The sequence below is a fragment of the Rhagoletis zephyria genome, unplaced genomic scaffold, assembly GCF_001687245.7.
Source record: "Rhagoletis zephyria isolate East Lansing unplaced genomic scaffold, Rhagoletis_zephyria_1.1 Rzeph_scaffold_02862, whole genome shotgun sequence".
Lineage (NCBI taxonomy): Eukaryota > Metazoa > Arthropoda > Insecta > Diptera > Tephritidae > Rhagoletis > Rhagoletis zephyria.
In genome coordinates this window covers 41,834-66,969 of record NW_016159946.1, presented here as the reverse complement: position 1 = coordinate 66,969, position 25,136 = coordinate 41,834, and the positions used below count along the sequence as shown (strand labels likewise).

The 25,136-nt window shown below is 39.9% G+C and overlaps 1 protein-coding gene across 9 annotated transcripts in view; it reads right to left on the bottom strand.

Annotated features, from left to right (window-relative positions):
* The window catches only part of sls (sallimus), a 64,900-nt gene that overhangs the window by 5,578 nt on the left and 34,186 nt on the right, over positions 1–25,136 (bottom strand). For all 9 annotated transcript variants that reach the window (XM_017622623.1, XM_017622630.1, XM_017622622.1 and 6 more), the window contains 9 exons: positions 22,290–25,091; positions 18,273–22,228; positions 16,583–18,185; positions 16,227–16,514; positions 15,922–16,159; positions 10,460–10,631; positions 10,209–10,395; positions 5,875–6,220; positions 4,488–5,802 (listed from right to left, as the gene is read on the bottom strand). In XM_017622623.1, the coding sequence (XP_017478112.1) occupies positions 4,488–5,802; positions 5,875–6,220; positions 10,209–10,395; positions 10,460–10,631; positions 15,922–16,159; positions 16,227–16,514; positions 16,583–18,185; positions 18,273–22,228; positions 22,290–25,091 (10,907 nt within the window). The remainder of the gene's footprint in view (positions 1–4,487; positions 5,803–5,874; positions 6,221–10,208; positions 10,396–10,459; positions 10,632–15,921; positions 16,160–16,226; positions 16,515–16,582; positions 18,186–18,272; positions 22,229–22,289; positions 25,092–25,136) is intronic.

The window sequence follows — 25,136 nt, the reverse complement described above, 5'->3', positions numbered from 1 at the left end:
TATTTCCACTGTAAGTATTCTGTTAATAATGAGTGAAAATGGTGCGAAATTTCATGTTCCTAGCTGCATAAATGGAGGAGTTATGATAAAAGACCTCATATCTGAACAATCAGTTGTATGGGGGCTGCAGGTTATAGTGACCCGATCTTTGTTATTTTCGAGGTAAGTCTTCTGTTGATAATGAGTGAAAACAGCGCGAAATTTCATGGTCCTAGCTACATAAATGGATGAATTATAACGAAAAATCTCATATCTGAACAATCAGTTGTATGGGAGCTATAGGTTATAGTTACCCGATCTTTTTAATTTTCACTGTAAGTTTTCTGTTGATAATTATTGAAAACAGTGCGGAATTTCATGTTCCTAGCTATATAAATGGAGGAGTTATAACGCAAAATTTTATATCTGAACAATCAGTTGTATGGGAGCTATAGGTTATAGTGACCCGATCTTTGTAATTTTCACTGTAAGTATTCTGTTGATAATGGGTGCAAGTATTGCAAAATTTCATGTTCGTAGCTGCATAAATGGAGAAGTTATAATGAAAAATCTCATATCTGAACAATCAGTTGTATGGGAGCTATATGTTATAGTGGTCCGATTCTTCCGGTTCCGACAAATGATTAATACATTATAAAAATACACCCACCTACCAAATTTGATCCGGATATCTCGAAAACTGAGAGACTAGATTGCATACAAACAGACAGACAGACGGACAGACGGACAGACGGACATGGCTAAATCAACTCAGCTCGACGTTCTGATCATATAAGTATACATTTTCATGGGTCTATCTCTTTTTGTTCTGGTACTTACAAACATCGGACCAAAGTTATAATACCATTTCATGCTCATGAAAGGTATAAAAACACTATATTGATGAAATTCGGTCTATTCTGCTTATTTACAAAAAAATTCTCTAAGACTGTTTAGAGAGGCCCCTAATTGGCAATTAAGAACCTTTTCACCAATTTAAGCCCTAATTGTTTCCTAATTTATCATACAAAGAATCAAATTATTAATTGCCAATTAATAAATAATTGGCAATTAATTTGTATCAGACTCTCTATGCAATCCTGCTAGGTATGTTTAATTTTGACTTGGAAGTATGTTATTTGAACAAAGAGCAATCAGCTGTTCGTTTATGGTCCTCTTTTACAGCTGATATTCCATCAGGGATGGAAAATTGAATTATAAAATTGTACCTAATTTACGGAAAACTTTACATAAAAGTAGATAGATGTACCTAAAAAGTAAATGTGTATATCTATATAAAGAAAATAGGAGGATAACAATTCCCATCAATATCATATCAACTTCTGCACTCACATTAAACAAAGTTTAACTATGAAAAGAATCTCTTCGAGCAGCGCGAGACAAAACTATATTGTAGGTGAATCACTTTCCTCCCAGTTCATCGATCTGACGTTTTAAAAAGAAATATTTTCCGTTTATCTGGCGTAATCAACTACAGTTGCGTTACTTTGACCACCCTTCTGTATCATTTGTATGCCCCTTCACAAAGGAGGGAAGCTATTAGACCAGTTTCCCGCACCAGAAAATGCATTGAAATGTCAATAAAAAATAAGAACTGATTTCCTGAGAAGTTATTTGGCTAAGTTCCAAATGTACCTAAAATTGTGTGTTTGTACCGAATAAACCTTCAAACTACATACAGGTACTATTGTACCAACTTTTCCATCACTGTAGGTGATCCAGCAGCTGATTTCGTATCGCTAATTGCGCAGCTAACGTGTATGTGAACACCAAACACAGCGCCGCAATATAAAGCTTAATTGCCCCATCAACCCTCTTTTGGCTTTTTTCATGTATGGTAGTGGTTAGCACTACCACTCCGCAGGGCCTCGGTTCAAGCCCTAGTCAAAGAAACATCGCAAAAAAATACAGAAAAATGTTTTTTTTTTTTTTTATTAACAGCGGTCGCCTGTCGGTAGGCGATGGCAAACCTCCGGATGTATTTCTGCCATGAAAGACAGCTTCTCATAAAAATACAATTACCATTCGCAGTCGGCGTAAAATTGTGGCAACATCAAGGCGCACGCCACAAATCGGAGGAGAAGCTCGGATAACAATTTAATAGCTCAATATTAGAAAATATCTAATATAGATTTCCTTTTAAGTCGCCGTAATGATACTGGCTGCATTTCTTTATTCATTCTGAATGTTTGGAATAAACTATTTTGTTCATTTATTCTTTAGAACGTTCCTGATGATATGTTGACGTATATTTCAAACGCATTCTGTTTATTCCGGCTTTGAAATGGGATTATCCGGAATGTATAAAGAAACGCAGCCACTGTATGAGAAATGAGTGTAGAAATAAGAGGAGCATGCAATTTTTGTTGGCGCGCCATTGTATATTTAGTTGTTTGTGACATAAATCGGAGCGTTTACAATAATTTTAAGATTTTTTTATTTGAACCTTGGGAGTATGTATATTGGAGGTTGCTGCAGTGCCCCGTAATTGTATTCCATAAGTCCATGCCGGGTTTAAAACAGATGAACAGAGTAAGAGCTTATTCTCGACTGAGACTTGAGATTTTGGGTTAAGTAACCAGTTATATGAAAAGCAAAATGACTGGTGCGCTTTAAGGGATTTGCACAAAATCGCTTAGGTGGTTACTGAGCCAATCGAGAAACAGAACAGTGAAATATATTCGAAAATATTACGAAATAAGCCATGCAAGTTGAGTTGATGGAACTGCATCAGGATTGAGGCGTCTTCTCTTGGCATTTGAGTAATTGATTTCACTCGATTTGAAGTCCAGGGTGCAAACCTTAGATGATGCATTAAGTTGAACACCATATGCATTCATCGATTCCCTTTTCTGTGTAACATCTTTCGGCTCAATATACATAACTTCCTCTTTACTTCCTAAAACAAATTATTTTTGGAATTACAATAAAAAAATTTGAAATACATTTAAAATGTTGCTACTGGCAAATGGGTTAATGCAATGACAACACTGTTGTCAAATAAGGGTATCGAAAATAAATATGTCATATAGACTTCACTTTGTTTATTACATTATGGTACTGAGCATATTTGAACGCTCTCCCACAGAGCTTTTTAAATATGCCAGCCGGTAATTCTCTTAAAAACGCCCGATTCCATTTGGAGCCTGCCTAGATTTCCGTAGCTGAGATTTACTCGACAATACCCGAACAGGTTCTGGCATAGACATTTTTTCTACAGATAGTCTATTCTAGCGCTTAATAGATTTTCTTAACAATATTTGGACCAATTAGAATCTGCATAAAATTAGTATACACAAATTAATCAGATATAATCACTTCTGGCGCTGAACAGATTCTCTCAACAACGATTATCTCTCGTAGTACCTGGAATGGCACTACCATGCAACATCTTGGCTTGGGTAACCAGTTCAGGTGATAGTTAGATTTTATCTAGTACGTTTACGTTGACAGCGCCACCACAGTAGCTGTTATGCGACATCCATAAACGGGTTAATTGGATATACTGCAATGATTCTGCATAATTGCTTTTTCGGAATTAGGTAGTGCGTTTTTACTATTTCTGGCCGCTGTAGTCCCATTGTGCGACAGCGTGTATAAAAAAGAAATGCACCTGGGACATTATAGAAGTGAAACATCCTGCGTTTAATTTCTAGTTTCGTTTATAATATTAGCCTTAGCTTTAGTTTTCTTATTGGTTTTCATCCATAATTTTCTTCGTCTTCGTAATCGTATTAGTTTTCGCCTTCGCTTTCACCATAGTACTCGTTTATGTTTTGTATTCGTATTCATGGTCTTCATATTCATATTTGTCTTCGTATTCGTTGTCGGTTTCACATATATTTTCGAATTAGTCGTCATCATTTGTATTCGCTTTGATCTTCATATTTGCCTTCGTCTTAGGTTTTGTCTTCGTAATCGTCTCATATATTTATGTTTGTATTTTTCTTCGTACCGCGTATTCGTCTTCGTATTCACTATTCGTCTTCGTAACCGTCTTTGTGTTTGTTTCAGAATTCATCTTAGTGTTGGCCTCACTCTCAATACTAATGTAGGCGGAAACAGGAGAGTAAAACTGAGTCGCTCACATGATATTGACATTGGAGATGGGCGACGGGCCAAAAATTCTTTCTTGCTACTCATGTTAAAAACCCGGAACTATCGCAAATTCACAAATGTTCCTAAAAAACTTTGTATGAAATAAGCACTTTTTATGTTTTATTGAGACGAAAACGAACAACAAAGGAAAACAAAATAATCGACGCCACTGTCCTAAGATACTGAAAGTGAACCAGGATCTGGGTTATTTTATATGTTAACTGAAACTGATTGGGTGGTAATTACTGCATAATTACTGCAGTAAACCAAGGGGTTTTTAAATGCGATTCACTAAAATTACGTTTTAAACTTAACAAACAAATTTTTTTAAGTGAAAATTATAATTATGTATAAAGATAAATTAAGAACAATAAAATAACGATACTCACTTGGAAGTCGGGGGTTTCCGGTATGAGAGCACCCTCTCGGAACCATTGAACACTGGTGGCCTTCACTTTTCCGGTAACGGTGGTTTTAAATTGTGCTGGCATACCCTCCGTCACGGAGGCATCCTTCAGTGCGGTGATGGTTGGTGGTGCATCGAGATTCTCAATTGGACGCACCTTCAATTGAGCGCTGGTCTGAATGCTACCCAGCTTATTCTCAGCGACGCACTTGTATGTGCCCTCATCCTCAGGGAATGCTTCGGAAATCACCAGTTGATAATATTCACCTTGACGTGTCATTTGGAAGTAACGCGATGGTTTCACAATATTTTCACCACGCAGCCAGCGTGCCGTCGGTGTGGGCTTGCCTTCAATGCGGCAACGGAAAATCACTTTGCTACCTTCTTCCACTGATTGACTCTTCAATTTCTCTACAATGTGTGGTGGCTTTTCGCTGCCAGGTGTGGTGGGTTTCTCAGGTTTAGTAGGCGATTGTACAATGCAGTCGGCATCGCAACGTGCTTCGCCAGCTACATTGACGGCGACGCACTCATAGCGGCCGGAATCTTCGGCGAATGGTTCGATTATGAGTAGAGTGTAGAGGTTGTCCTCTTCAAGCATTTTGAATTTGATGCTTGGCTGTATCTTTTGACCATTCTTCAACCAATAAACATCCATGGGGCGTGAGCCAGTTAGCTTGGCGTCGAAACGTGCCAACTGACCGGTGGATACAGTGGTGCTTTGAATGACATTGACAAAGCTAGGCGGTGTTAGACCACCCTTGCCGGCACGACGACGTTCTTCAACCACCAAATTGGCGCTGCACTTGGCGGTACCACCACGATTCTCGGCGATGCATGAGAATACAGCCGAATCTTCGACGAACACCTGGCGTATGATGAGTATGGACTTGCCACTGAAGGTGTGAATTTGCAAATCTGGTGAACTCTTGATGGGGAAGTTTTCACGGTACCACTTTACAGTTGGCATTGGCTCCCCATCGAATTCCACCTCGAATTTGGCTTGCTCGTTCTCGAACACGCGGCAAGGCTGAATTTTCTTCGTGAACACTGGTGGTTTCGATGGTTTTACGGGGCCCTTCACTACGCGCTCCTGCACGGTGCCCTTGTGTTCCATTTCAGTGGTTTCGGTTGCAGTAATTTTGCGCGTTATCTCCAAATCACCAACAACTTCCTTTTGGGTCTGCTGTTGTTTATTCATGATGACCTCGCGGCCATGTACAGACGATTCAGTGGGTTCAACTGGTGCTTTCTTCACAACCTTCTTAGCAGCAGTAGTTGCGGACGATTGTTCTTCCCTGAAAAGTGAAATGGTAAGGGCAGAATTTAGCAAAGGGTTACGAATCAAAAGCTGTGTCGATGAAACTTACAAATTCTGCTCGTATGATTGCGCCATGCCCTTGGCAGCAGATTTCTGTACGACCTTTTCACCGGGTATCGCATATTGATGAGATTCCTGTCGCAAATTGGTCTCCTTTAGCAATTGCTCCGTTTCCAGTTCTTGCAGTTTGCTGTAGTAGTCCTCACTCTTCTTGGCATTAACAGTTTGTTGCCATTCGGGAGCTTCAGGTTTGATCTGCTTCGGTTTCAAGTGTTCGACACCCTTCAATGGTTTGCCCTGTTCGGCCAAATACTGCTTGCGTTCATCGAATATCTTTTCCAATTCAGTTTCTTGACGCTCTTTTTGGTAAGCAGTTAGTTCATAATCATACCAAGCTGTAGGCAGTAAAAGGAGTAAATTCCGTGAGTAATATTTTCGTGGGTATGTGTGTTTAGTTTACAAAAGTTTAACCTTACTAAATATACGCAAAAAGTAGTAGTAAAACTTTAGGCGAAATTACGCAATATTTACATATAATTAATTTCTGTATTTTAACTACTGAACCATTACTAAAGGTTCAATAAAATACTTACCTGATCTATCATAATTTTTGCTTATCAGTATAAGGGAACTTAGTCTAAAAAAAAAAGCACTACGAATGCAAAATTACATACAAAGTATGAGCTTTCAAACTTAAGCTGGAAAGCGATTTCTTTTGGTTAAATTCAGTTTTGCTTTGAAGAAAGCTAGCATAGCCTTATGCATAAAAAATGAGTTTTAGTAAAGTAATAAGATTTCTGTGCATTGAGCACAAAAATTTCTGCTGGGATAAAGCTCATTAGTACATTGTGAAGAGCAGTGGTAAAGCCAATAATTTCCCGAACACTTGAAAGCTCAACTGCGGGTTGTGTTTAAAAAATATAATGATGAGCCCATCGCACAAAAATAATAGCAAAGCACCGATTGCGAGAAACGCCGATATCTTGTTCTCAATTGATCACAAACAGCAATGGCTGCTAGAAGTATTACCCATAGAACCCAAAATTTAAAAATCATATGCCCAAAATAATTTCCCATTTCACACATTGGCAGTGTTCCACTTTCCTACGGGACCCTTTCGTGATGAACTGCCTCCTTAGTAATGTTTGCAAGCTCCTATGCATTTTAGTTTCCCGGAAGGTTCCTATGCCTTGGAATACATTTCAAGAGCACAGCAAACTGCTCTGCCATCACACAAAGGGAAATGTGACAGTTCGCTACCGATTCCTTTAGACAGCCCACCTATCTGTGAGTAGATATACTCTCCTGTTGGACCTATCAAAATAGAACAAAATGGAGTCCTTATGTTTCTCTACTTAGTATTTATCTATATGAGACACCTTTTACTAAAAAGTTTTAAGACCAGGAGTAATAGCTTTAAAAGCATACACGCGTTAGCGACAGCGAAAACGGCAAGCAATCGAACGATGAGCTATAAGAGCTTTACATACATATTTGGATGGGCCGAAATCGGTTAAGCGGTTACAGCGGCAACTGGAAAGAAAGGGGCGTTGACGCCCAGTATTCCATTTTTGTTCGGTAGCTGTGGGTTCTTAAAAGACGTTTAATCACTTTTGTATGTTTACCAGCTTTTTAGTTTCTGCAGCTTTAGGGTGCGTTCACACAGATAGCGGGCCCGAGCCGAGCGGCTCCGAGCTTTCAAATTAATGTATGTAGCTATATGAGAGTGTTCATACAAGTAAGTTTTTTGATATATTTACGGCCAACTCCATGCAAAAAGCACTGCTCCGCTTCGTTCAGTATGAACACCCGCATCTCTGCTCAGCTCTTCCTTGCCAAATAAATCCGAACGAGAATATAATCTCTACAAAGCTCTCCAAACCAAAAACAACCACCTAATGCAAAATTGCCTTTTTAAAGAACCGCTCTTTCATGCCTGTAAAAAAGCGAATTAAAAATTTCATGTTTTTGGAACTCGTTCTAAGTGAAATATTATTTATGTATACCGCCTATAAAAAAATATCAAAATCAAAACACCGCTTTGCTAGCAGCGCCGGAACGCTATTGAAAAAGCTTACTGTATGAACACGCTTATACAGTTACAGAAATTTTAAAGCTTCCTTTCGGTCGCAACAGCCTCGCTCGGCACGGCACTATTTCCTATGAGTAAAACCCCAAACCATGCTTTTCATGTGTTAAGCGTTTCTGCACTCTATTCATAAATATAACAGCGATAGATTTCTTTTTTCTAAGAATGGCCTGCTTCTAAAACCTGAACTTTGAACTTTCTCTAAAAAGATTTTATCATAGACAAACTTTCTAAAGTTATCAAAATGTTGTCACAATCATTTTTGCATCCGAATTTATTTTTCTTTCAAAATAGGGGCTTCACTATTCTAGGACTGAGTTTATAGAGTCATTCATCATATTTTCGTAATCACGTAGTTAAATGATATTAAATATATTTCTTATAGCTAAACATCCACATTACAAAAATATATGCACAAATAATGGCCATGCAAATAAGTTAGTATTCGAAGATTTATGATCTTAATATTTAAAGTTACATTATGAAATTTACAGAAAAAAAGATTTTGGTGAAATATGGCATTTTAAGTAAAATTTATGAAAAATGTAGGTTAGACAGTGCGCTGTGAGAATGAATGTGCAAACATAGATGATAGATAGAAGAGAGAGCGATAGATAGACAGTTTAACTCATGATTCAATAATACAAGGTTCGATAAACTGACAGTTGTCTCTCTCGCACCGCTCCCTTAGCAGTGGCACCGTGTTGCTTCTTTGCAAATTTACATGGAAACAGTGTAGCTTTGGTGTGAAATAAAAGTATAAGCTTTTGTGCAATGTTTATTTGTATATGAATATGAAGCATATTTAACTGATGAAAACATAAGCATTGGATGTTTACATCAATCTCATAGTAGTCTTATTTTAACTTTGAGTCATTTTGCGGGTTTTATACAGCTAAATAGCATATAAATCACGTAGATATATCAATATTACGTTCAACATTTCGTTTAAAATGCCAGATTTCCTGCAAATACATTAGATTTTACAAAAGGAATTTCACTACTAATTGCCTACTTTGCGTACTTTTCTACTACCATTTTCTCAACAAGGGATTGCATTCTTGCCATTTCTCTGTCCTTCGTAAATGCAACCTTTTGTAAGGGAGTGTCAAACCGCAGCTGTCAATAATTATCTAACCTTGTATTTTTGAATCATGGTTTAACGGACAAAAAGATAGAGACACAGAGAGCGTAAGAGAGAATTCTTGCAACATTCTTTAAAAATAATACTTTAGAGCTAAAAAAAAATGTTCTTCAAAATGTGAATTTTAATATCAATTTCTACGATATCTTCATAATACTGAAAATACTCACAGATTACACTAAACAAAATGGTAATTACACAAACAATTCAAAATTACCGCAATAAATGACACATATATATAGTTAATAAGAATGTAGTATAAACCTTAGCGTTGCCTCGAAACTCCGCACTTCGTCAGCAACAGCCGTGGTGCTCATCCAAAAAACGGCAGCAGGCGGGTGGATTACCTCTTGGACAGAAAGCAGCTTGGACGGCGGAGGGATTGTTTTTTTGGGAGCGGAATTTCGGTATATGGCGTTTCAATTGGGAATGGGGAATTGTTTAAAGGAATCGGACATATCGGAAGATTTAAGTGTGTGAGTAAAGCTGAGAGGAGAGTACCTGCTCAGTTTAAGTATTGTAACCTAGTTGCGTTTCTGCGTTCAGTGAGTTTTTGTGTGTTTTGACCTAAGTGTCTAATAAAATTGTGAGCGAGTGCGCTACGGCAGAAAATCTCAGAATTTTTCGAAACTGATTCCTTTACCAAGTAAGTAGTTTGGTAATCTTTCTTTAGTGGAATTTTGTGTGCATTGAATGTGCCAGTAGGTGAATGTTTGCATTTATATATTTTTTTAAATCTTTACACTCAAATCTAATTGCAGTAACTGCACGGAATACTTGTCTGGCTAAAATGTGGTAAACATGGTGATATTTGTTCTGGTCGAGATGGTGAAAATATTTATGTTTGTATGTTTATATACAATGCCTAATTTTTTTTTTTTTTGGTTATTGAAAATGTAGTAAATTCAAGTTGTTTACAAAAACACATATAAACTACATTCGTTTGTGAGTTGTAAATAAGTATATAGTATATATACGGTAAAATAGTAAAATATATTTGTTATTGTATATAAATTCGAGTGCAAAAGTGGTGTCTAAAAATATTTTCTTTTGTTGAACTAATTTCGTATTAGAAAAGCTATCAGGAAAAGTGTTAATTTCTGTAGTGCAATGTAAATATATGTGTAAAATGTTTCAAGTGTGTACTTACGACGCGGTGAGTTCTTCAATACGCCGCGATAATCATCTGAACGCTCTACCACGTTCAGTTGGGTGGTCGCAATCGCTTCACCAACCGAATTGCGTGCGATCACTTCGACTTTGCCTGTATCGTATTGTCGTGTTTTTGGAATATCCAAATGGAACATTCCATCGTTCGTTAATTTGTAACGTGAGCCCTAAAATGTGGTTAAATTAAGTATGTGTGGTTTTGTGGATATTATTTAGAAAAGTGTGTCTTACATGTACAACGGTATGACCATTGATGAGCCACATAACTCTGGGACGTGGATGGCCAGTTACGCGTACACAGAAACGTGCCGGCTCGCCCTCCTCAACAGTTTGTGGTTCCAATTTGCTGACGAAAGTTGGTTTAGCTCTTGGTTTCGCATCAGGATCGACCTCCTCTGGAACACTGTAAAAGTAATATATGCATAATATGTAGTAGTATATCAAAAACTAGAAAAAGTGTTAGGGCTAAATTATTACTCTGCTTTTTTAGCAGAATGGCTACTAATAGGAATACAATTAGCAAAATAAAATTCAATAAACAAAATGAAATTTAATACCAGTAATGAAAATATACTAACAGGGCAATTCTGGCAACTATCTTGAAAGCTCTTTACTGTCTATCGAAAGACTATTTAATTGAAAGATCTACTAATAAGGAAGTCTTACCGTTATGCCTTTTAACAATAAGTTTAAAAAATTTAAACAACATAAAAAACATATATTTTTCTTTTTAAAACCATTAAAACTAATAAATAAAAAAATTAAATCACAAAAAAAAAACAATACGTAATAATAAATAAAGATATTTTTTAAATTAAACGAAATAAAAAAAATATATTTTTTCTTTTTAAAACAATAAAATAAAAAAATGAAATTAGAAACAGAAGAAAATAAAAAAAATATATTTTTTCTTTTTAAAACAATAAAATAAAAAAATGAAATTAGAAACAGAAGAAATAGTTCTTAAAAATTTAATAAAAACAAAATTTGTATTCTTAAGGCAAAATCTAAAAACTACAGGATTATTACATTAAAAAAGACAATAAAATAAGATCGCAAAAATTAAATTAAATTAAACAAGTATCTTTTTCTTTTTAAAACAATAAAATATAAAAATTAAAAGAAAATGAAATTAACAAAGGAAACAAATTAATTAATAAGAAATAAAAAATAAATTTCTAAAAAGTAAATGAAGAAAAAGTATTTTGCTTTTTTAAACAGTAAAATCTAAAGACTAACAGCCGCACTCAGAAACGTTCCTTAAATTAGCTCTAACGGGCACTTAACTAATGATCGTTAAATCTGTTAATTAATGTTTCCTCTCAGAGTTAAAAATTATGAAATAAAAAATTTTAGTATGGCCCCAGTTGCGGCCCTTCATTTTTGTGGCATCACTCACTTTTTTCGTTCAGTTTGAAATAAAATATAAAAATAAGTATTTATATCATTTCGCGAGCACCGGTTCAACAGACGCAATGGCTGAGTGAGAAGAGCATTGGCATGCCATTCGAGAGATCCGAGTTCGAGTCCTAGGGCAGGAAAATTTTCTTTTTCCTTTTTTATTTATTTATTTTTTCTTACTTAATTTTATAAACTATCTGTATTGAATTTTTAGCCTTTTTGATCGTATTTTCTTTTGGTGTATAGATTTTATTGCTTTAAAAAGAAAACAATTTATTTTTTTTTTTATTAAATAGTTTGCTAAAAGACAAACAAGACAATTAACAGGCCAATTCTGGCATCTGTCTTTCAACTCACCTCAGTCTTTCGAGAGACAAAAGTCTTTATATTTCGGCAATTATCTTGAAAGCCCTTTTCAGTATTTCGAATAACTAATTGACAGATGTGGAAATAGGGTTATTATATATATCGCTTAGCAATAACTTTTCTAAACACTAAACGAAATGAGAAACAGGAAAAACTAAAAATTTTAGAAACTGAAAGTGAAAGAAAACAGATGAATCAAAAAAGTTTCCAAACGTTAAAAAAAAAAATATGATATTTCAAGCAATAAAACTTAAAAAAAAATTGTATTAAAAAAAATTCGTTGCCGAGGATTGAACTCCGATCTCTTGAATGGCACGAAAGTGCTCTGCTCACTAGGCCATTGCCACTGTTACAGCAACGTTATCGAAATTGAAATTTATTGAAAACAAACAAAAAATTTCAAAATGATTCGTTAAAAAGTTAAGTAAAGGTTTTTGTTTACTTAACTTTAATGTTCATTAAATGCCGTTAACGAATCATTAACTGACTCACAGCCGCACTCAGAGTCGTTTAATGATTACTTAAGGTGTCCCTCAGTAACGATTTGAAAAAATTCCCTCTCAGAGTCAGTTAAATACTCGTTAACGGCATTTAATGAACATTAAAGTTAAGTAAACAAAAACCTTTACTTAACTTTTTAACGAATGATTTTGAAATTTTTTGTTTGTTTTCAATAAATTTCAATTTCGATAACGTTGCTGTGACAGTTGCAATGGCCCAGTGAGCAGAGCACATTCGTGCTATTCGAGAGATCCGAGTTCAATCCTCGGCAAGAGAATTTTTTTAATACAATTTTTTTTTTAAATTTGATTGCTTTAAAAATTCATATTTTTTATTTTATTTACCATTTGGAAACTTTTGATTCATCTTTTTTCTTTCGCTTTCAATTCCCCAAATTTGTAGTTTTTCCTGTTTTAAAAAAATATTTTTTTTTCATTTCGTTTAGTTCTTGGAAAACTTAATGCTAAACCGTAAATATAATAACACTATTAAAGAGCATAACTTTCAATTAGTTATTCGAAATACAGAAAGGGGCTTTCAAGATAGTTGCCGAAATATAAAGACTTTTTTCTCTCGAAAGACTGAGGCTGATGCCAGAATTGGCCTGTTATTGGTCTTGTTTGTTTTTTAATCTAATTAAATTAACAAAAAATGTGTTTCCTTTTTAAAGCAATAAAATCTATAAATCAAAAGAAAATTAGATCAAAAAAGCAAAAAAATTCAATAAAGATAGTTTATAAAAAATAAACAGGAAAAAAATATAAATAAAAAGGAAAAAGAAAATTTTCCCGCCCTAGGACTCGAACTCGGATCTCTCGAATGGCACGCCAGCGCTCTGCTCACTCAGCCATTGCGTCTGTTGAGCCAGTGCGCGCAAAATTATATAAATACTTATTTTTATATTTTATTTCAAACTGAACGAAAAAAGTGAGTGATGCCACAAAAATGAAGGGCCGCAACTGGGGCCATACTTAAATTTTTTATTTCATAATTTTTAACTCTGAGAGGAAACATTAATTAACAGATTTAACGATCATTAGTTAAGTGCCCATTAGAGCTTATTTAAGGAACCATTCTGAGTGCGGCAGTCAGAGAGGGACTTTTTCAAATCGTTACTGAGGGACACCTTAAGTAATCATTATACGACTCTGAGTGCGGCTGTAAGAGGGAAAAAAATATTTAAAATAACAAAAAAAAATTCATTTTAAAACAGTAAAATTTGAAAATTAAATTAAGAAAAAAAGTATCAAAAATAAGTTTCTAAAAATTAAATTAAATTAAAAAATATATATTTTTCCTTTTAAACAATAAAACCTAAAAATGAAATTAAAAAAGAATAAGAGGTGGATTAAAAAAAATTAAAAAAAAACTCCGCTGTCCGAGGACTCTCGAATGGCGGGCATTTGCTTTGCCCACTCGTCCACTGCGACTTTTGAAGCGACGATAGCTAGAAGTGCTTTTTCTCAAAATACCTTTTAACCACTAGTGGCGAAAGAGAGAGCTTTTTTTTAAAGACTTTTGTGCTAGAATAACAAAAGTCTTTCGAAGTATATTGCCATCTGTCTTTCATTTGTTTTACGAAAGAGTCTTTACTATCTTAGCAAGAATTGCCCTGCAAACATTTAAAAATTTTTTTTAATTTAGTTTCATGTGGCAACCTTCTGATTGATATATAAAGAAAATGTTTAAAGACTGTCGAACTAAGTTTTTGCTAAGGTGCATTTTATGTATATTTCTTCAGCTCCTGAATACATATTACCCCAAATTCCACTAAGTTAACATAAAAAATACTAATGCCAGATTGACACTGTGCCTCAAATGACCTGACGCTTCAGCTGATTGAATCCTGAATATAAATTCATTTCCGAAACTTGTATGCTTTTATAAACTTTTATAATAATAAAAGAAAAACATAATCTAATAACTAAATAACATTACCTCATTCAAGAATCGGCCGATGCCGATTCTTTTGGCCGATAATAGCCTCGGCATCGGCCGATTAATCGGTCGGACTCTAGAAATGCATACTTCAAAGTTTAGTTGTGTTGTTTAAGAACTATTGACTTTTCAAGTCGGGTGCGTTTAGATTCCTCAATAACGCGGTGGTTGCCCATCTTTCTGTTAGACTAGGAAAGGGAGTAAGATTTTGGAAGCAGGTCTTTATTGTCAGTATTATACAGAGGGTTTCGATAGGATTAATTGTGAGTTGAATGATAGATCACATCAGGTGCCTTGGTACCTTGTGGACCAAAGGTGGATTTAGCTAATTTCAGCCACTCTAGTAGAGTGACTCTACAGAGGTAAGTTTCGTTGCTAGGCTTTGCTTTTTTCCTGACGTGAGTGTTGTGACACAAAATTCTGGCCGATGATTCCATCTGGCAAACTTCTGCCGGTTTATGAGTGTAAATACGATCTATCTCTGCCGATATGCCGATATTGTCGTTGGTAGTACTTTTGCACTGCCTTCGAAAAGCTGTAGATGTTCTTGCGGTGGTTCCGCCAGCTACTTGTTGGATTTCCTTAATATTTCGCTATAGGACTTTGTAGAAAGTTTGTATGCATTCCCAAACAACCACAGTAATTGCCCTCATTTACACGAGCTTCTTATTCCACCAAAGATACTCACTGTTTCTTTTATTTATGATTCTATGAGTTCTAATGAAAGCTGTTATTATATGTGTGTGAAGCTATTGAATTTCAGTCTTGAGCTACTGTGCAGACAGGATTGGGCTCTTGAGGAATTTCGGTCTTTTCGATTATAAAGTTTGTTTTCCTGAGGTTAACTGATTTCTTGGCATAAATTATTCTAATGTGGCTACCAGTTTGTAACTTGAAGAACTCAATAGTCGGGTTACATTAAAGAAAAACAAAAAAATTTGATGATGTCTCATGAAAAATCTTAAATATTTCGAGAGTTTGACAGATTTGCTGGTATAAGAAATTTAGGCTGGGTTTGGTGGTTTTTCAATAATTTCTCGACATAGTATCTTCTTGGTATTACCCATGGTAGAATTATACCAGGCGAAGTATAGAGCGAGAAGAAAGGTAGTACTCCACTCACATTCCCTCATGAGAAGAATGGGTGGTAGCTATGGGTTTGAAATAAGTACCGATGAACTTTCACACGGATGGGTCGAAGCTTTACTAAGAGGACGGTGGAGGCATCCTTCAATTAGGTTGGACTTCTCTACTCAACATCACTTAAAAATGACTTAGCTAACCATCTCCTTATTAACATATTTATTAAAATATCTTGTCTCCTAAACTCCGGGATCCTGAAATATTAGCAATTTTCAATGCTTTGATGAATAAATTCCTACCCGATTAATTTTGTGGCGATAAAGTTAAAAATACACGGAACGTAAATCACAGAAAAGCATTCGAAAAATGTTTTAAATTTAAACTTCTAATTAATAAATACTTACACTTGCCATGAGGCTTCCATTTCACGTATGCGCTGAATAGAAGCTTCCGCCATATGAGCGGGCAATTGTGAGTCGTAGACAATACCGGGCTTGCCAGATACCTTAATTAATGCACGGGTCTCATCTTTGCCATAGAGATTCGTGGCGCGGCATACATATTCACCGCTATCCTCTGGATAAACCCAACCAAAGTTCATTGCCACATAACCAAAATCGTAGATGGGCTGGAAGCGATTCTCTGTAAAATTAAGGCAAACATGTTAATAATGATTTTCTTTAATGCCATTACAAAACTGGTTACTCACTGTAAAACAGCGGTTTGCCATTGAAGAACCATTCGACCTTCATGTTCGGATCACCAACTGGCGCCAATTGACATTCAAATTTGTTGGTTGCCATTTCGGTAAGAGTAGTTTTGTCCTTGATTTGTGTGACAAAACGTGGTGGCTGCTTGCGATCTGGATCGAAGAGATCATCCTCAGTCAGATGCACCTCAGAAGTGTACTTCTTGATAGTGGCTTCCATTTGTGTGAGAGTTTCGGTGCGTTTCATGCCACGTGGCACTTGGTTTTGTAATATAATTGTTGGCAATTCTGAAAATTCAAAGCAAAACTTTATACTGCAGCAACAACTCGTAACTAAGTATTTTCTGTCTACTTACTCTTGCAAGAAATAGTTGCTTTTGTGCGCGCTTCGCCATGTTTGTTCACTGCACGGCACACATATTCGCCTGAGTCCTCAGCATAGACATACAGAATATCAAGCGAAACATAACCCATATCGAAAATGGTTCTGTAACGATGTCCGCTGGGTAATAATTTGCCATTACGGTACCATTCTACACGCAAATTGGGATCGGTTTTTGGTTCCACTTGACACTCGAAGCGCATAGCTTCGGCTTCTTCGACTGTGACGTTTTGAATTTCCGATGTGAATTCTGGTGGTCCGAAATCGGGTTCTTCAATCTTTGGCACATCGGGTATGCGGCCACGCTCAAGTTCTTTCAACTTTTCAGCAGTCATGCCGTCAGGCAATTGTGTATCGTAGACGATGCTATGTTTTCCCTTGCAGGTAACCTTGGCAGTTGTTGTTGCAGTGCCCCATTTGTTGGTGGCACGGCAAGTGTACTCACCAGCATCACGAGTGTAGATGTAATCGATATCCAAGGCAATGAAACCGAAATCGTTTAGTTGATGTACACGCGAGCCTGTCGGCATTGGGCGTCCATTGTAGAACCAATCGATGCGCATGGTTGGGTCACCAACTGGTTCGACACGGCAATCGAAGTGAATTGGCCCACCTTCGGGTACGTCGATGTTGTCTTTGATATCCTCAGTGAATTTAGGTGGATTTGGTTGCTCTTCGTCGATGACTATTTCTTCGCGCTTGTGCATGCTTTCTTCCAATTTCTGCAAGCTTTCCGTGCCTGTGCGGAAGTTAGAGGGTAGTTGTGGCTCGACAACAATGCCCTGGCGTCCCTTCACCTGCAGCTTACACGAAACGGTAGCCTCGCCATGCTTATTGGTTGCCTTACAAGTATATAAACCGGAATCGCGTTGATAGCAGCCGGCAATTTCCAAAATGACAAAACCAAAATCGTTGATGGTCTTGATGCGGGAACCAGCCCACAGAGCTTTACCGTTATGGAACCAATCGACACGCATGCTTGGATCGTTAACAGGCTGCAAGCGGCACTCGAAGTGTGCAAGCGAATTTTCCGTAATCACCATGTCGAATGGTGTAGTTATGAACTCTGGTGGCTTGCCGCTATCGTCTTCTGGCACGAATTCTGTGCTGCGCATACCCAGACCCTCAAGTTCAGCAATACGATCAATGGTGCCCTCCATGCCCTTCGGCAATTGAGATTCCATGATAATGCTGCGTTTGCCTTGAATCTTCATGGATGCAGTGGTGACAGCTTCACCGTACTCGTTGATTGCCCGGCAAGAATATTCACCTGAGTCCTCAGGATAGACGGGCGAGATTTCCAAGATTACGAAACCAAAGTCACAGAAAGTACGGAAACGTGAGCCCGCCTTAAGTGGGCGTCCATTCCAGAACCATTCAACACGGAGACGAGGATCATCAGTTGGGGTGACGCGTGCTTCAAAGTGTGCATTCTCACCTTCGCGCAGGTTGTCAATGTTCTCAAGTGGCACAGTGAAAACTGGCGCCTTTCCTTTGGTTTCTTCAACAGTTTCATCGCGTGTACGAATCATGCTATATTCCAGATTAGCGATCTTTTCCAAACCGCCCTCCATGCCCTATGATAATAAATTGAAAAGAATTTAGTTACAGACGGTACTAATGTTACATTTTAGTGACAAGATAAATTCATTTTCACTACTTACACGTGGTAGCTGTGAGTCAAGAATCAGATTCGCCTTAGATGTGCACTTCAGCGTGGCGCGTGTTACATCTTCGCCGTACTTATTAACAGCACGGCATTCGTAAATACCAGAATTCTCTTCATAGCAGTATAAGATATCCAAAATAACTATGCCAAAGTCGTGGAAGGTACGGAAACGGTGTCCGTGTGGCAACTTCTTGCCATTGAAATACCATTCCACTTTCAAATCTGGATCGGTGACTGGTGTAAGGCGCGCTTCGAAGTGTGCACTCTGTCCCTCAACCAATTTGGTGATGTCCGTAATTTGTGTGATAAATTTGGGTGGTTCGGTAACCACTGGTGCACTGGTATCACCCTGTTGTCCTTGTGGGCATTCCAGCTCACGAATTCTTGGTAGTGAATCGGGCTGTAAACTATCATAGAACACGCCACCTCGACCGCGGCAATTGAGGGTTGCGCGAGTAAAATCTTCGCCGTATTTGTTGTAGGCGCGGCACATGTATTCACCACTGTCATGGTCTTGCAAATAGGAAACATCCAATACCACATAACCGAAATCAGACACGGTCTTGATGCGATTCGAATGGCGCAACAATTTTCCATTGTGATACCATTCGACTTTGAGATCGGGATCGTTGACTGGTATGAGTGTGCACTCAAAGTGCGCCGACTGTCCATCCTTGAGTCCTTCTAGTGACTGGATGTGTGAGGTGAAACGTGGTTTCTGGCCACGCGGCTTCTCAACGCACTCTAACACGCAGCTAATCTCAGCGCTGCCATATTTGTTAGTGGCGCGGCAGGTGTAGGTGCCAGAGTCTTCGATTTTGGTGCCAAGAATTTCTAGGGCGACCATACCGAAAGCATAGATGGTGCGCACGCGATGACTAGCTTCCAACACTTTTCCGTTGTAGAACCATTCAATGACCATACTTTGATCACCAGTGGGTATGAGGTTGGCTTCGTAGTGGGCAATCTCACCCTCACCAACATCCTTGATGTCAATGAATTCAGTGGTGAAGCGAGGAGCCATGGCTTCTTCAGGCTGTTCCGGTTTCTTTCCGTCCTTGCGGAGTGACTCTTCTAAATCTTGGATTTGTTCCAAACCTTCTGCACCCTTAGGATGTTGCGTCCTTTCGATAATACTTTCCTTGCTTGTACAGAAAATGGTTGTTGTGGTAAAGGCCTCACCAGCCTTATTGTAAGCCTTGCACGTATAAATACCTTGGTCGCGCTCATAGACTTCAATCAAGTCCAAGGTAACAAAACCAAATTCACTGGTCATCTTGAAGCGAGAGCCATGCTGAAGAATTTTTCCATTGAAATACCATTCAATGAATAGGTTCGGATCTTCTTTCGGCTCAACATTACCTTCCAAGTGCAAGGATTGTGCTTCGGAAAGATGGAACTCAGCTTGCAGGGGCTTCGTCCAAACTGGTGCTGGATACTGAGTTTCGGGTTTTGATACTTGGCGTGAATAACGATTAGCCAATTCCTCTTCAGTTTCCCTAACGGCCTCCAGGCCAGCCTCACCTTGCGGATGTTGAGTGTCCAGGATAAAGGTCCTACCGCCTGTGCACTTAAGTGTGCCAGAGGTAGTGGCCGATCCTTTGCTATTGGTGGCTTTCAGTGTGTATACTCCGCTATTCTCAGGATATGTGTTAGTCAAATCCAGCGCACAATAGCCGAAATCGTAAATGGACTTAAATTTGGCAGCAGCTTGTAAGGCTTGGCCATTGTAGAACCATTCAATCTGCATTGTAGGATCACGTGATGGTTCAACCATCGACTCGAAACGTACGTTATCACCCTCTTTGCATTCTATGTTATTCAAATGAGTAGTGAAGACAGGAACTTCATAAACTGGCTCAGGTGCTTCAGGGCGTCCCGGCTTGGGTGCTTCTAATTCGCCAATGCGTGGCAAGGAGTCTGGATGTATTGACTCGCCTTGCAACCAATGACGATCTTCAATCTTGAGACTGCATGTCGAGACAGCTTCACCGATTTGGTTTGTGGCTTTGCAAGTATAAATGGCTGAGTCATCGGCGCGGAGTCCATTGATAGATAGGGTAACTAAGCCAAAGTCAAAAGTGCTGCGTATGCGCGAGCCAGTGGTCAGTGAGATACCATTTTTGAACCACTCAATGCGCAAGTTCGGGTCGGCACGTGGCTCAACTTGAGCCTCAAGTAAAACGTGCTGACCTTCCGAGAGCTTGTCGAAGCTCTGCAAATGCGTGGTGAAGACTGGTGCTTGTTGTGGGGTGGTGTCTACAAACATCTCTGGCACCCGATTCATGGCGGCCTCTTTCTGGCGAATGGCTTCCCAGGATTCCGGAATCAATGGTTCACCAGCGATGTTGGCCTTTGTCTTCACCTTCATGGCGGTGGATGAGACAGCTTCGCCGGCAGCGTTATAGGCGCGGCACATGTACACACCAGCATCTTCAGGCACAACGGCATTGATATCGAGTGTAACGAAACCGAAATCATGAGTAGTGCGAAGACGTGAGCCCATCTGCAACTCCACGCCATTTACGTACCATTCGAATTTCAGTGATGCATCGCCCACGGGCACCACGCGTGCCTCGAAGTGAGCATGCTGTCCTTCCCACAGCTCAGATGGACCAGTAAGCAGTTGCGTGAAGATTGGTTTCTCGAAAGCACGTTCTGGCTCTTCGGCACGTGGTGCGGCTGGACGTTCGAGTTGGTGTATGCGACTTATACTGTCAGGATGTTGAGTGTCCATTTGAATTGATGCTTCGGTAACAACGCGCATGGAAGCAGTTGTGACAGCTTCACCAAGGGGATTAACAGCGCGGCACATGTATACACCCTCGTCTTCTTTACGGATGTGTGAAATGTCCAAGGAAACAAAGCCGAAATCGTGTTGTTTGGTAATACGCGAGCTATCCTCAATAACCTTCTCATTGCGGTACCACTCGACCTTCAGATTGGGATCACCGACAGGAATAAGACGGCACTCAAAGTGCGCAGTTTGATGCTCATTAATACGGTCGATGTTCTGCAGAGGCTGCGTGAACACCGGGCGTTGGCGTGTACCCGGTGTTTCTACTTCGGGACGCTGGAATGGAGCATTCGATTCGAGTTTGCGAATCTTCTCCAAACCTTCCGGATGTTGAGTTTCCGAAATGATTGTGCCACGAGCATTAACCTTCAAACTAGTCGAAGAAACGCACTGACCCAATGCGTTGACGGCACGAACAGAGTATTCACCAGCGTCCTCCGGCACAGCGTGTGTGATGTCCAACGAAACGTAACCAAAATCGAAAGTAATGTGGAAACGTGAAGCCGATGGCAGTGGTTTTCCATTATGGTAGAATTCAATGCGCAAGTTTGGATCGTGAACTGGCGCTACTTGTGCCTCAAAGTGAGCTGTTTGGCCTTCAAAGATCTCAGTAGTGCCACGCAGCTCGACTGTGAAGTGTGGCGGACCAATAGGCAAGTCGCCAGGTTCGCTGCGCGCAGGTGCTGCCTTGGCTTCCAATTTCTGGATTTTCTCCAAGGCATCTGGATGTTGGGTATCTAAAATCATGCTGCGTCGGTTCAAAATACGAACATTACAAGTGTTGACAGCTTCGCCAAGCAAGTTCGTAGCCTTGCACATGTACGTGCCGGTATCCTCACCATAGACATACAAGATGTCCAAGGCGACATAACCAAAATCGTGTGTGGTTCTAAAGCGGTGTCCCATTGGCAGCTGTTTGCCATTGCAGAACCATTCAATCTTCAAGTTAGGGTCATTTATGGGCTCGACACGACACTCCAGGTGAGCATGTTCGCCTTCCTTAAGATGTTCCAAATTGCTGAGAGGTGTCAGGAAAATTGGTTTCTGGCCCTTCTCCTCCACAACAGGCTTGGTGGGAGGTGCGTAGTTCTCAAGTTGGCGAATCTTCTCCAAACGCTGGGCGTCCATTGTGTCAAGATCCAATGTCTTATTTGCTGTGAATAGATTTGTTTTATTGAAATGATTCTAGAGGCACTATTTGAGGTTGACACTTACCTGTTACGTTTACAGCACAAGTCGTGACAGCTTCCCCTACGGCATTCTTGGCTTTGCACATGTAAGTGCCGGTATCTTCAGCATGCGTGTATAGTATATCCAAAGCGACGAAGCCGAAATCGTAAGTGGTCTTGAAGCGGTGACCAGTTTGAATGGGCATGCCATTGCAGTACCATTCCACCTTCATAGTTGGATCATTGACTGGTGTCAAGGTGGCCTCTAAGTGTACGGGAGTGCCTTCGTTTACGTTCGCGTTGCGTAATGGACGTCCGAATTGTGGGCGCTCGGCATGAAATTGATCTTCCTCGACCTTGCGTTGAAAGCGCGACTCATCCTCCAAGTGTTGGATCTTCTGTAATGCTTCCTCGTGCTGTGTTTCTCTAATGATCGCTGAACGCGACTGCACATTCAGGCTAATGGAGTTGACCGCTTCGCCCAGTTTGTTGGTAACACGACAGGTATATTCGCCGCTGTCCTCAGCATAAACGGTAAGTATATCCAGAGCGGCGAAACCAAAGTCATATGTGGTGCGGAACCGGTGACCTGTGCTCAATGCTTTGCCATTGTGGAACCATTCTACCTTGAGGTTAGGGTCAGGGTATGGTTCAATGCGACACTCATAGTGTGCGCTCTGTCCCTCAACTAAGTTGGTAGGACCGATCAATTTTGTGACGAAACGTGGAGGTTGACTAACCACATATTCTTCCTCTTCGCGACGTTGATATTTGGTATGATCTTCTAGCTGGTGAATCTTATGCATAGCGGCCTCGTGTTGAGTTTCCATTTGAATTGATGTTTTAGATTGCACGATTAGTGAAGATGAGGTAACCGCTTGGCCGAGCTCGTTCACGGCACGACAAGTGTAGGTGCCAGAGTCTTCTGGATTGACATACTTCATGTTCAATGCAACATATCCAAAATCGTGCATAGTGGTGGTGCGATTTGAGGCTTCAATGGGTTGTCCATTGCGCAACCATTCTACCTTCAAGTGGGGATCGCCAACTGGGATGAGACGAGCTTCAAAGTGTACGGCTTGGCCTTCAGCGACGCGTACATCGCGCACAGGCAAAGTAAAGACTGGTGCCTGGCTGACCACCTCTTCTTGCACGCTCATGCGCTGGCGCTTGGCGCCATCTTCCAAATGTTGTAGGCGGGGCAAAGCGCTTTCGTGCTGTGATTCCAAGTAGATGGACTTCTTGGTGTGGACAATAGCAACGGCGGAAGTGATGGCCTCACCGACAGCGTTGTAGGCACGGCAGGTATAAGTACCGGCATCCTCAGGTAAGCAGGACATAATGTCCAGAGCGACAAAACCGAAATTATTGGTTTCAGTAAAGCGAGAGCCAGATTTCAGTGGCAAGTTGTTGTGGTACCACTCGACGCGCATTGAGGGATCGGATACCGGTATTAAGCGACATTCGAAATGCGCGCGTTGATTTTCCTTAATTTCGACGTTCTTCAAAGAAGTTGTAAACACTGGTGCTTGTTTGGTAGTTTCGTCGATTTCTTCACGGCGTGTATAGCGCGAACGATCTTCCAAATAGTGAATCTGCTCGAGGCCTGCCTCATTTTGGGTAACAGTAACAATTTGGTCACTGCTGCGGCACTGCAATTCTACACGTGTCTCATCGGAGCCAATCAAATTGACTGCGCGGCAAGTGTAAACGCCAGAGTCCTCAGCAATTAGATCGACAATATCCAACGCTACGTATCCAAAATCATGAATGGGTCGGAATCGGTGACCGACTGTGATGGGACGTCCATTCTTAAACCATTCCACCTTCAAGTTGGGATCGGTGACTGGTTCGATTTTGCACTCAAAGTGGGCATGACCACCCTCACGCATATTTGTCAGGCTCTTCGGATGAGTAAGGAAACGTGGACGCACATTGACAACCTCGTCAACATATTCGCTGCGTCGGTAACGAGACGAATCCTCCAAATAGGCAATCTTCTGCAGACCAGACTCATTTTGTGTCTCCAATATCAGATCGCTTTTAGCCATAATGCGCACAGAGCATGAAGTGACAGCTTCGCCAAGCTGATTGCGGGCCTGGCAGGTGTATACACCCGAGTCAACAGCATAACATCCCAGCAAATCAAGTGCAACATAGTCAAACTCATAGGCTGGACGGAATCGATGACCAGTTTTAACTGGTTTTCCATTGACGAACCATTCTACGCGCATGCTTGGGTCACCGACCGGCTGCAAACGGCATTCCAGATGAACATTTGTGCCCTCAACAGTTTCAATATTATGTAGAGCACGCGTGAATTGTGGAGCCTGCATGACGGTGATGTCTTCTTCGACATGATGGCGACGGCGTGTAGCGTCCTCCAGTTGTTGTATTTGCTCAAGTGACATTTCGTTTTGTGTCTCTGTCACAATATCTGAGCGATCAATAACACGCACGCACGAAGAAGTATGAGCTGAACCCAAATGGTTGGTGGCGCGGCAAGTGTATTCACCGGAGTCAGCAGCGGTAGCCTGCACAATATCTAGCGCTACGAAGCCGAAGTCGTAGTACGTGCGGAAGCGTGAGCCAACGGTAATGGGACGACCATTATGGAACCACTCAACGCGCATGGTGGGGTCACCCATTGGTTCGAGACGGCATTCCAAGTGAATATTTTTGCCTTCATGTATGGGCTTATGGTCGGAGAGTGGTTGTACAAAAATTGGCTTTGACTTGGAGATCTCCTCAATGTCGTATTGAGGCTCAACAAATGGTCTGTTCTCCATGTTTTGAGTCTTTTCGTAGAGGCCGCGATGCATGCTAGATGTATCGATGCTGGAACGAGCTGTGAAATGCAAAGCAGAAATTAAAATTCGAATTTTTAAAATCG